General features: G+C 46.9%; 1 protein-coding gene across 4 annotated transcripts in view; it reads right to left on the reverse strand.

Moving 5' to 3' along the window:
- Nucleotides 1–13,170, reverse strand: part of DOCK1 (dedicator of cytokinesis 1) — a 620,618-nt gene that overhangs the window by 424,234 nt on the left and 183,214 nt on the right. For all 4 annotated transcript variants that reach the window (XM_075000462.1, XM_075000464.1, XM_075000465.1 and 1 more), the window contains one exon: nt 12,892–12,987. In XM_075000462.1, coding sequence (XP_074856563.1) covers nt 12,892–12,987 — 96 coding nt within the window. The remainder of the gene's footprint in view (nt 1–12,891; nt 12,988–13,170) is intronic.

Below are 13,170 nucleotides of genomic sequence, written 5' to 3' on the forward strand. Positions count from 1 at the left end.
ATTGGTGCTTTGGGGTAAAGAGGGTATCTGAGATTTTTGAACTTCATTCTGTCTGGTTAGTTTTGACTAGTTGGGTGAGGGGTTGTAGGATCATTTAATTTTACTGAGTGTTATCACACTTATCGAAAATGTACAGAAGAGTGCATCAAAACTTCTAATATGTTTACCGGAGACAATATGTTCCATTTGTCAGGTTTTTTTTTTTTTTTTTAAACAATGCATTTTTCAGCACCAAAGAAGCCTAGAAGGCCCAGTTCCGTCAAAGTGAAATCTTGCTGCAGCTCTATACATGAAGCATTTATTAGGCCTTCCAGAGTGAAATAAAAATAAATAATCTCATGTGGACAGAGACTACAGAATAGCACAACACTCAAAAAAAGGAGGTGAGAGAAGCTGAAGAATACAGATGTGAGAAGACTGGAGACTGCCTGTAAGTATAGAGTTACTTGTGATAACAAAAAAGACAGTTATCTTGCAAAAATCATGGTTCATATCACGGTCCAGTAACTATTCACGATTCTCTTTAGTTATGAGTATTAGGGAGACAAACTGATACAAGTTGTTATTAGTTTGACTAATACTGCAAATAACATGTCCATCTCAATGCACACATACTTGGCAAATGCCTTGTTTTTAAAAGTATGTGCAAAGATTTAAATTAAATGGGACAATACCCAAAAACTACCAATGTCAAAATGTAAATTAAAAACCATAGTTAGCATAGATGACTCAGAATTTAGGCTTGTCTTAAAATGTACAGTGTCACAATTCTCACTTAAAAGAGCTACTTGAATGAGCCCACAGGCTAGACTAGAGGGGTTTGTTGACAAAACAGCCATTTTGCCAACAAAATCCATACAGCATCCAGATTCCCAAGAGCGTTCTGTCGCTAGTAAGTCCACAGAATGCAGCACATTTAATGACCGCTTTCCCCACCCCCATGAGGAGCAGTGCCTCTGTGGACAGAGACCTGACGACAAAATGCTGGTCTGGACGTTCCAGGGGGCCTCCTGTTGACAAAAGAAGGCTTCCAGCACACTGAGCAACCCTGTCTGCTGTGCTCCTGGTTAGCCAGTTTGCTAATAGAGCAGCTGGGCAATCTGGCCACTGTCTGTTGACAGAGCAATTCACTCTTGTGATCTGTTTGACAGTCTGGCCGCAATCCGTCGACAAAAGCTCTGTCGGAAGGTATCTTCTGACAAGAACTTCCATTGACAAATCGCTCTAATCTCGACATAGCCACTGTGCTTAAATACAACCTCATAGAGCCCATACCAACATACTGTTCTGCATATTAAACAATATGGGTGTGTCTACGCTAGCTGGCTACTTCAAAGTATCTGACCCAACGTCGAAATAGCATGCATCGCATCTACAAGCGCTGTGTGCTATTTCGACGTTGAAATCGACGTTAGGCTGTGAGACGTCGAAATAGCTATTCCTATCTGAAGATGGAAACAGCGCCCTACTTTGACATTCAACGAGTCTCACTACTTCGAAATAGCAGGGTCCTCCATGGCAGCAATCAGCTGAGAGGTTGAGACGTGCTGTCCAACCCCTGCAGGGCTCTATGATCACCATGTACAGCAGCCCTTAAAGCACCATGGACCCAGATTTCCTGTGGCAGGAAGCTGAGCGCTTGCAGGCAGCAGCACACACACGTGCTAACCCTTCACACTTTCCAAGGGCCCCAATCCATGCATTCGCCACCCATGGCAGCCAGCCAGCCCCCAGAGCATCTCCAGGGCTCCCCCCCGAGGGGACCAAGGCACCCCCAGCAGTCATATGGGGGACCAAAAAGTGGCGGGGCCCCTCCTGGTCAGAGGTAGAGACCTGCTGGGGCTCTGGGGTGAGGAGGAAGTACTCCACATGATGGGAAGCAAGTGGCGGAACAGGGAAGAATTTGCCTGACTGGCTGAAGGCCTGGCCTCCTGGGATCACCCTGCCTGCACTCCGATGAAGGAGCTGTGGCAGGGGTATGCCCATGACTTGGCCAGCCAGTGTGGGGCCGCCCCTGCCACTTGCCCCTATTACAGGGAGCTCAGGGCCATCCTGGGCCCCAGGGTCAACTCTTTCCCCCAGGCCACATTGGACACTGCAGCCGAGGAGTCCCAGGCAGGCCTCGGAGTCAGAGTCCGGCCTTGAGGCCAGCCCTGCGCCCCGGGGCCCACCCGAGGAGCCACCCCCGGGACAGCAGAGGAAGTGTCCAGCAGCGATGGGGGGGCTCCTCATAGACCTCCCCTCCCGGAGCACCAGCCGAGCGTCCGCCCACCGGCGTTCCCCTGACGGCGGCAGTGGGTGGTCAGTTACGTACCCCACAGGGCACACACACCCAGTACATGGGGTGGGGCACCAGACATGACTGGGAGCCCCACACACCCCCAGTGGATCCCGATCCTCAACTGCCCAGCCACAGCACAGTCCCAGGATGGCCATCCGCGCCCAGCAGCACCCACACCTGTGGACAGCATCGTGCCCTAACCCTGGGGGGTGGGAACCATGCAATGGGGCCACCCAACAGAAACACCACACCCACCGATGGGGGACAGAGACCCAGCACCCAAGGGAGGACAGGGGGAATGGGCCACAAGCCAGAGCACAGTACTAACAGCCTTCCCCTCCCTCTCTCCCTCTCCACAGCTGCACCATCTGAGGCCCCAGGCAGTCAGGAACCTTCTGTGGTCCCCAAGAGCCTGCCGGAGGCCAGGCAGTGCCAATGTCAGTGCCAGGGACACCTCCAAGGTCAGCAGGACGGGCACGCCACCGCCAGACCCAGAGGATGGCCCCCGTGGACCTCCAGCTCCTGGAGGTTCTCTGGTGGCCAAAGGAGGTGGCCGAGGAGAGGCTCCACTTTGATAGGGAGGAGTCCAACTGGCACCAGGTGGCATGGCAAAAATTCATGGACGTGTTCTGGGACACAGCCAGGTCACTCCGGGAGGCTGTTGCCTGGCTCCTGCCCCCCACCTTGCCCTCCTGCCACCCTTCCTGCTGCTCCACCCAATGCTCCCCCCGCCCCGCCCACCACCCCACCTGCTGTGCTGCCTGCCATCCCGCCTGCCAGACCCCTAGGACTGCAGCCCACTGGGGCTGAAGACATGCCGGTGGAGGCATCCCAGCCATACCTGCAGGTCCTCCTGGACCCCAGCCGGCCGCTCCAGGGACTGTGGACAAGCGGGGGGGGGGGCCGCAACCCATCCTCGCCAGGGGTCACACCCCTCTACCCCCACCCCAGATTGATGGGCCGACAGCCGAGCCATCCTATGGACCCCATTTGTATATAGGTGTCCCCCTTTGTACATTGGTTCCAGTTCTGTTGTGCACATAACACAGTTTTAGCAGTATTCAATAATCCACAGTTTTATTTTCCAAAGAACCTGACACATGTGCTTGTTGGGGGGATGGTGTGGGGGCGGTGTGTGGGAGGCCCTCTGGGGAAGGCCAGGGAGGTGCTCAGGGGTCTCCCTGATCAAAATGGACCCGCAGGACCTCACGGACCTGTACACCCTCGTGGTGGGCCTGGTGACGGGGTACGACAGCTGACTGGGCCCCCTCTCGGGCCTGTGCCGGCATCGACTGCCCACCCCTGGATGAAGGCCTCCCCCTTGCTCTCAACAATGTTGTGCAGCATGCTGCGTGTGCCCACAACCTGGGGAATGTTCTGGAGGCCGATGTCCAGGCAGGACAGGAAGCACCGCAAGCAGACCTTCAGCAGTCTGAAGGTCTTCACCACCACTTAGCGGGTGTGATTCAGTTAGGTGTTGAACCGCTCCTGGATGGCGGTGAGGTGTCCGGTGTCTGGGTGCATGAGCCAGAGCTGGAGGGGGTAAGCCGCATCCGCCACGATGCAGAGGAGCACTGAGGGATGTAGGTCCACGCCTCCAGCCAGCAGCACAGGCCCAAGTTCCTAAAAACGCGGGTGTTGTGTGTACAGCCGGGCCAGCCCACGTAGACATCCTGGAAGCAGCCCCGGCTGTCCACCATGGCCTGCAGGACCACGGAGTGGTAGCCCCTCCGGTTGATGTATCTTCCCCCGCTGTGGTCTGGGGCGTAAATGGGGATGTGGGTCCCAACCAGGGCACCGAAGCAGTTCGTGAACCCCAAGGCAGCAAATCCAGCGACGGCTGCGTCCAGGTCCCCGACTCAGACAACCCTCTAGAGCAGCATGGCACTGAGCACACGGACCACCTGTTGGAAGGGAACACAAGCGCCCATGAGGGTGTGCAGGGGGCCCCAGGCCCCTCCTCCTGGGCACCTCCCTGCCCGGCCGCTCCCTCCCCAACCCCACACCCGGCCCCCCTCCCTCCCCGACATCACTCCCTCCCCAGCCCCATACCCGGCCCCCCCGCCCCCAGTGGGTGTAGGCCCAGGCCTCCTTACCTACATGATGACGGCCCCAACTGTGGCCTTTCCCACTCCAAACTGGTGTCCCACGGAGCAGTAGCTGTCTGGAGTGGACAGCTTCCAGACAGCTATTGTGACCCTCTTCTCGACAGGGACAGCGCGCCGCATCCGGGTGTCCTGGTGCCTTGGTGTGGGGGTGAGCCACTGGCAGAGCTCCAGGAAGGTCTGCTGGTGCATGCACAAGTTCGCAGCCACATGTCATTGTCCCACTCCCCCATGACCAGCTGCTCCCACCACTTGGAGCTGGTGGGGTAGCTCCAGAGGTGGCGGAGCACCCAGAGGGGGAGGAACAAGGAAGCCCAATGGTCAGAGGCATCCCCATCTGCCCCCTGGTAGGGCCCCCCTGGCAGCAGAAGCTGCTGGGCAGCATCCCATGCAGCACCTAACAGGGTGCTTGCTCCGTGGGTGACAACCTGGAAGGCTTCCAGGTGCTGCTGCTGCTGCTCCTGCTGCTGCTGCTGCTGGGGGTCCATAGCTGCTGTGCGTAGGTCTGCGAGAGTGTAGCTAGCACTCTGCAGACCTCGTGCTGTGCAGGCTGGGTGTGTCTGGGAGGGGCCCTTTAAAGGAGCGGTTTGCTGTTGCCCCGGAAGGGCTAGTCCAGCCTTTGACCCCGTCTGCAGGCTTTCCTGGCTCCTTATTTTGACGGGGAGCGCTGGTGCGCGTGGACGCTCCACTTTTCCTTCTGGGGCAGCGCCTTTTGATGTTCCCCGTCCCTACTTTGACACTGAACATCAACGGCACCAGTCCTGGAGGATGTGTGGACGATACGCATCAAAGTAGCCTATTTCGATGTTGTTACTTCAAAATGGGCTACTTCGATGTAGTGCCCTAGGGTAGACATAGCGTATGTGAGGTACTTTTATATCATCCATGCTACAATAAAATATAGTGCTATCATTAATAATGTGTTGGCCAGAAATAACTATTGTAAACCTAACTTTAGTCTATTTTTTTTCATTTTATTGTTGCTTTTTAGAGCTAAATTTACTCCAAATTTATGTGAAGAGAATTTTATCTTATAGGAATGAAAATTATTTCTCATACACATCATTTATGTCCCTAACTTTAAGTAACAGTGGCCGTGTCAACACGAGCCAAAAACTTTGAAATGGCCACTTTGAAGTTTACTAATGAAGCACTGGAATACATATTCAGCGCCTCATTAGCATGCGGGTGGCCGTGGCACTTCAAAATTGATGCGGCTCGCCGCCACGTGGCTCGTCCAGACGGGGCTCCTTTTTGAAAGGACCCCACCTACTTCGAAGTCCCCTTATTCCCATCTGCTCATAGGAATAAGGGGACTTCGAAGTAGGCAGGGTCCTTTCAAAAAAGGAGCCCCGTCTGGATGAGCCGCGCGGCGGTGAACCGCGTCAATTTTGAAGTGCCGCGGCCGTCCACATGCTAATAAGGCGCTGAATATATATTTCAGCACTTCATTAGTAAACTTCGAAATGGCCATTTGCGTGGCCATTTCGAAGTTTTTGGCTAGTGTAGACATAGCCAGTATGTTCAAAAATAAACTAAAGAGATTTTTTAAGTACAGGCTGGGCAAAATGATGCACCAGATGTGGCCTGTCATGCTGCTGGATCCAGTATGTGGAAAGCTCAGCCAACTCTCTGCCTGCCCCACTCCCATTCAGCACTCAGAAAAGTAGACTGTGGAGCACTGTGGATGCTGCAAGCCAGGGGCAAGATGCTAGGGGGAGACTTCTCATGCTGTTCCTGCCCCCAGAAAAATCTTGCTGCTCCCACAGGCTGATGTCCAGCCATTTGAAGCTGCCTGTTTGCAAGACAGGCAGCATGTGGCCTAACCCTCCCCTCTCTCCCAGGTTCTAAGCATTCATTGCAGAGCAGCATACATGGCCCCTGCAGCAGCTCTGAGCATGTATGGCCGCATGGAAGGCAGGTAGCCTGGCTAAGGAACCTGCTGGGCTGCTGGCCAGAAGCCACCCAAGTGTCGCCCAGTCAGAAACTGTGTCTGGCACCTCAGTATCTCCCTTCCCCATCCTCTTTCCCCATTTCTGCCCCTACCCCACACAGACCAAACCCTTGGAACCCCCACTCCTGCACCAATAACCCTGCCCAGATCGGCATCTCCTCTTCAAGGTCACAATCCCCTCCTAGAATTTTCACCCCAATCTCCTATCCCCGGTCACAACCTAAAGCCCTGCACCTGCTCCTGCACTCCTGTCCTTGGCTGCAACCTTGTCCCATACCCTGCAGCCCTCCTGCACCCTTCCCCTCCAGGTCAGAATCCTCTCCTGCACCCAAACCCCCTCCCAAACTCAGCACCATAACCCCTACCATAAGTCACAACCATGCATCTTCTCCTGTACCCCAATCCCCTGCCCCAAATCACAACCCCCTCCTTTTCCCAAACTCCCTTTTTAGATCCCACTCAGACACCCCACACCCAAATCTCTTACCCCAAGCTCCCTTCTGCACCTGCCCTCTATCCCAGACTCTGAACCTCCTCCATTAATGCCATGAAAAAGTGTGGTCCTTGGCCACTTACCAAATTCTTGGCATGCTCCTCATCAATATTGCCCACCACAACCTAGCTAATTAAGGGGAATTCTTTACAGGCATTAGCTAGAAGGCTTGCAATGGTGGTGACATGTGGCTCCGAGGAATAGGGAGAATCCTTTGAACTTCCTTAAGCCCAAACTCTCCTTCCTAGTAGCCAAGTAGCCTGCTTCCTTATCTGAATTCTCTGACAACTAAGTATCAGAAGGTTTTCAAACTCTGGTGAAGGCTTGGGGGTGGGGGAATGAGGTAAGTGGGGGTCCCTAGAGAGAAAATTAAATGACCAAAACAGATTTAGGGGTTTGAGATAAAAATGGTAAAACAACCACTGAAGGGAATGTTTGGGAGGTCTTGAGGTTTTGAGGCATCTTTGCAAAGTTTAAATTTAACAAAAAAGAAATAATTAAAATGTTCTGGTCTCTAAAATATATTGTGTGATCACATGTGGAATACAAGTCTATAACCTGTAGTAAGAGACAGCGTATCCCGTCAGACACAAGTGTCAGGGCTCATTAGATACAAGAAAACCATCTACTGTCAATACTTCTGTGGAATTAATGTAACGACCATCATAACAGTAATAAAGGTTTTATATCACATGTATAAATTATAAGGCAGCAAAAATAAATCTGCTTTGAACAAATTCTCAAAAAAGCTTAAAGTCTTAGTATTACATTATTTATAATTTCTTAACTAGATTCTTGAATTATATATCCTCTTGAAACACTGAATATTTTGAACTTTATATTAGTGTTTATCTGCTGATTTCAATCCTACTGTTGCTCTTTGCTCTGTGATAAGAAAACAAACTGTATTTGATTATATATCTATTATACACTCCTTTATTCTCTGGCTGCATCTCCACTACAAGCTAAAATCAAATTTATTAAGATCGATTTATTAACGCTGGGTTTTATCAATTCAATTTAGAGCATCCTCACATTCTCACATGCTCCCCACAAAACTGACTTATTGCTGCCACATATAAGCAGCTCAAACTGAGTGCTGCAGCAGTGTATTATACGAACCTTTCCCACAGTTCCCTGAGACCCATGGCATTCTGGTTATTTTCACTGGTGCAGCATGTTTTAAAATGCCCCGCAAGCGGATGTGGGTATCTGATGACATCTTCCCACATTTCATTTCCTACATGTCATTTCCCTCATTCCCCTGCTGTGTTAAACAAACATCCCTTCTTCCAGATGGGGTTTCACCCTCAGAACAAGAAGTTTCATCCTTGCAACCACTGCAAAACCCTTGCACCCAATCCATAATCTAGAAATATTCATCTAAGTACCCACGGGCATTATACTGAATGTCTGCCCGATCAACTTACCCTTAGGCACAGAAAGTGACACTGAAATGGGGAACCAGGGGTTAATTATGGAGAGGAAGCCTGACAAACAGCTGCCACATTGGAATGAGTACAGTTTAAATCCTTTAACGATGATCCACTGGAGAGCAAGTCTGGTCCCAGCTCCTGCCTCTGGGCACTTAATGCTCTGCTGCCCCCAACCACTGACTATATCAGCAGCCGGAGACTTTCCCCAGGCAGCAGCCAGCCCCTGAAAATTGTGGCTGCCGATGGAGACTTCCCCCGGATGGCTAAAAGACCCCCGACTACAGCCAGCCCCAAAAATCATGACTGCCCAGGCAGACCCACCACATGCCCCTATTACCAGCATGCCCAGGCTTGGATCTAAGTTTGAACCTGCCAAAGACCCTCAGAGTAAACATATTCCTCACTGCAAGCCTTACTTCAAGAACTGTGGTAACTGTATAGCTACCACATTGCCTTCAATGGCCTTGTAAAAAGATCACAATTACAGCCAGCCCCAAAAATCATATCCACTGAGGGAGACCTCCCGCAAGCAGGTGAAAGACCCAGACTTCAGCCAGCACCCAAAAAACATGATCACTGAGGGAGACGCACCACCTGCCCCTGTAACAGTGTACCTAGGTTTGGATCTAGGTTTGGACCTGGCAAAGATGTAGACCTCCTGGACAAAGACCCTTAGAGCAAGAATTTAAGTACACACGGGTGCTACACTGAAACTGCAATGAATCATTGAAACAGATATGGCTCGGGGTAGCTAAAAGACCCCTGACTACAGCCAGCCCCAAAAATCGTGACTGCCAAGGGAGACTTCCCCAAGGTGGCTAGAAGACCCCTGGCTACAGCCAGGTTTGGACCTGCCAAGAAGACCCTCAGAGTAAAAATATTCCTCACTGCAAGCCTTACTTCGAGAACTGTTGTAATTATATAGCTACTACATTGCCCTCATTAAAACAGATATGGCTCAGGGCAGCTAAAAGACCCCCAGTTACAGCCAGCACCCGAAAATCATGACTGCTGAGGGAGATTTCCCTTGGGCAACTAAAAGACCCCAGCTATGGCCAGCACCTGAAAATCATTACCACCGAGGGAGACTTCCCCCGGGTGGCTAAAAGACCCTCAACTATAGCCAGCCCCTTGGACTTTGGATAAAGTCCATACATCAACTTTTTCTGAGAGGACAGCCACACTAGTGACAAAGTATTTTCTTCTGTTGCCCAAAAATCATGATCACCCAAGGAGACTTCCCCCGACTGGCTATAGGACCCTCATTGCGTGAAAGCTGTCTAGCAACTTGTGCAATACATCCTTTTATTGGTTTGGGGTCAAGCCACATGATTCAACTGGGCACTGGCAAGTTCCAGACTGCGTGGCACCTCCAGGGGGAAGGACGGAAGGGGCTGCGGGTGGCGGGGGGGCGGGCAGAACAACATGTAAACAGCTGAAAAGAAGTTTCTCATCCTATCATATAAGTATGACCCCCACCCACAGCCTAGCTGACACATGGTGCGAGGGGAGGAGCAGCAGCTGGCACCAGGCAGTGCAGAAAAAGAAAAAAAAAAGGCAGCTAGCAGAGGTAGACACAGAACTACAGCCAAACTAACTGCAATAAAAAAGAAGATTTTTCAGCTTCTCATGAACCTACAGCCAGAGGCTTCCAGTTGCCCAATTGAAGTGGTCTTTCTGCTGCTTAAGTCCTCTACACCTGAGAGCAGTGAAGATGGAAGAGGCCAGAGCGGAGAACTGTGAGGCACTGTGGGGCACATACGGGACATGTTTGGAGGCTAATGAATTTGATTTAATGACATAGAGCTTCCTCACTACCCTTCATTCGGAATTTTAAATTCAAACTGAATGCTACACCCGTCAGGTTACAACAGTATGATATCGATATTATGCCGATTTTAGTGAACCATAAATCAAGCTAATGGAATTTACAGTGATGACAGGCATTTGGCAAATTAAAGTGCCAACAAAAAAACAAAAGTTTTGGATATTTATATAGAAAAGGCAACCATAATAGTGTATTTAAGAAGAGCAAGTAAAAATCCCATTGAAAACCAAATTATGAAAATAATGCATCATTCAAAGCCAATGTTATTTCATTAACTTTTGTCTTATCGGGGCCAATCCCGCAAACCCTTGTTTGGACATATAGTTCCACAACATTCTTTGGTGTTACTCAAGCAAGACCACTCAGGAGTGAAAATCTGCAGAATCAAGATGTAATTTGTATTTCAATGAACATATTTTCTTCTTTCAAAGAATCTATTATCACAAATCTTCCAATATTTTTGCAAATAGTTAATCAGCTAATTCCAGTGCAATAAATTGTAAAGAAGTGATAGATAATAATTTTTCCTCTTGAAAAATAACTCAGATTCAACCACTCTTAACACTTGTATAGCTATTATACATAAGATATGAATTATATATGATTTGTGATACATTACTTTTGTTAAAATGCATCACCTAAACTATCCCTCTTTATGGTTCTTTGTCTGGGAACTCTTGTTTCTTTTATTTGTTCTGCTATGATCTAGTCTCTAATCTAAATTCTAAGTGCAACTTTCAAGACAAAAAAATGTAATGCATAAATCTCAATCTGATGCTGATCTGAGAAGGGTAAGGTTATGCATACTAAGTACTGGTTGCATTTCCATCTTACTACTTTATTGACACCACAAAAGTGAATCATTATTGGTTGATTACAGAGAGATGCTTTCAGAAATGCACTGAATTTTAAATAGTGAGTGCCCTCTTACAAATTCCTGATGCTGTCAGCATTCATTAAATAATTATAGTGTGTTCAGATGTAACGCTTTCAGGCTATGTTCATGTTCACCGGTGTGCATTTGTAATATAATTGCACTTAGTTAAAAACATATATATATATATATGTTTTTAACTAAGTGCAATTATATTACAAATGCACACCGGTGAACATGAACATAGCCTGAAAGCGTTACATCTGTTTTTAACTAAGTGCAATTATATTACAAATGCACACCGGTGAACATGAACATAGCCTGAAAGCGTTACATCTGAACACACTATAATATATATATGCATATATATATATATATATGCAAAACTTAAAGTTGCAAACACATTTTGGTGCACTTAAAGATGGAAATGACTGACAATGGGTCTAGAAACTTAATACTTCAGAATATATCCTGTTCTGGTTTTGCATCATTACAAATGTACAGACGTTTTGATAAATATATCAAATAATAAATAAATGATAAAATAAACACACACAATTAAAATCTAATTATTTGTCTCTGCTTTCCCAGTATTAAGTTTTTCTTCTGTAAGAATTATAGCTATTTTACTTGCACAAGGATTAATAATCGTTGTTCTGGAAGTTGGGAATAAAATCATTACACAGGAAGACGTCCAAAGTGGAAAGCAAGAGACAAGATGATAGCTGGACAGACAATTAGGAGTAAGAGAAGGTATTTCATCTTTCTTAGGGATATAAATACTATTACAGGTGATGAAAGATAGAGGACAGAGGGTGAAAAGGGATGGTATCCAGTGGATGATGGACTGAGCAGCTAGAAGGATGAATGGAGAAATCACAGTCAGACTGTGATGAAGGAATAGTATGCTGTTAGAGGAAGAGAGGAGAGTTATTCCAGAATGTTATCAATTTTGATTTTTTAAATGATATAATAAAGTACAGTAAAGGAAGAAGTAAGGGAAGATGTTTTAAGAAGAGAGTTAAAGCTCTTCAAGTGTGCACAATGGTAGGAAACATTTCCTAATCTCTCTTTCGAGGTTTCCACCAAAGTAATTGTTCCAGAGTACAGAAATTTAAATTAATCATTTTTTAAAATACAAGCTTGCACACAAATTAGGTACATTGTGTGCAAAATGCTGCAAAGACAAATGTTATCATTTTAAAAGTTAATTAATGCTCATATCATCAGCTGATGCAAACCAGCGTAGCTCCACTGAAACCAAATATCAGATGCAGAAAATTTACAGTCCAATAAACAAACTACAAAAATGTAACAAAAACTTTGTCATACATAATGTCGAGCAAAACAAGGGTTTGCTTTTGTTTTTTTTTCTTTTTAAAGAGTTTAGCTCTTCTGATATCAAATTAGTGCATTCATAAAATGTATAACTTTGGAATAACCTTACAATTTCTCAGATGTGCAAGTGCACTCATGAAAGTCTTTGTTTCAGTATGAAAACTATAATTGTGAGGGCCATATTCCACAATTGTTCACTTATTTAAAAAAATATGGCTATGTGAATCATCACCCACAAACGAATTATCAAAATGTGAGTAAATGTTGGCAAAAACTACACTCCATTCCAATTTAAATCTCTGAAAAAAAAAAGTTTTTCATTAGCCATTTAACATCATGAAATCACAAAAAATAAAACATGCCCAAATAAATTCATCATTTGATCACTGTCAGTTTAAAAAGGACTTTTCTCTTCCTATTGTAAGCCACACAAAAAATGTAAATCAAAACTTTACTGAACATACAAGAAAATTACATGAGATTCAGATTGCTTTTTACCACCAGGAATTTAAATCCCATATGATACAAAGTGCAAGAAGTTGTGATAAAAATAGTTTAAAGTCTATATCAAAAGACACTTACAATGAGCTCTGAATCACGTCCCATGGAAATGACTGTTCTATTTACTGTCCTCAGTAGCTTTTCCATGATTATCTGGACATGTCGCTGCGTTGGTCCCTGAAGAGAAAAGATAATTTAATGGAAACTATCACCAAAAGATAATCAATATAAATCAAATATTAATGCTTGTTATTAAATCCATCTATCTTGTTGAAACCAAATCAATTATAACACCTCACAACTATTGCTCAACAAGATAAAAAAAAACAGTTTATGTTAAAAGCAAAGACTGCATAAAGA

Source organism: Carettochelys insculpta, chromosome 7, assembly GCF_033958435.1.
Source record: "Carettochelys insculpta isolate YL-2023 chromosome 7, ASM3395843v1, whole genome shotgun sequence".
Classification (NCBI taxonomy): domain Eukaryota; kingdom Metazoa; phylum Chordata; order Testudines; family Carettochelyidae; genus Carettochelys; species Carettochelys insculpta.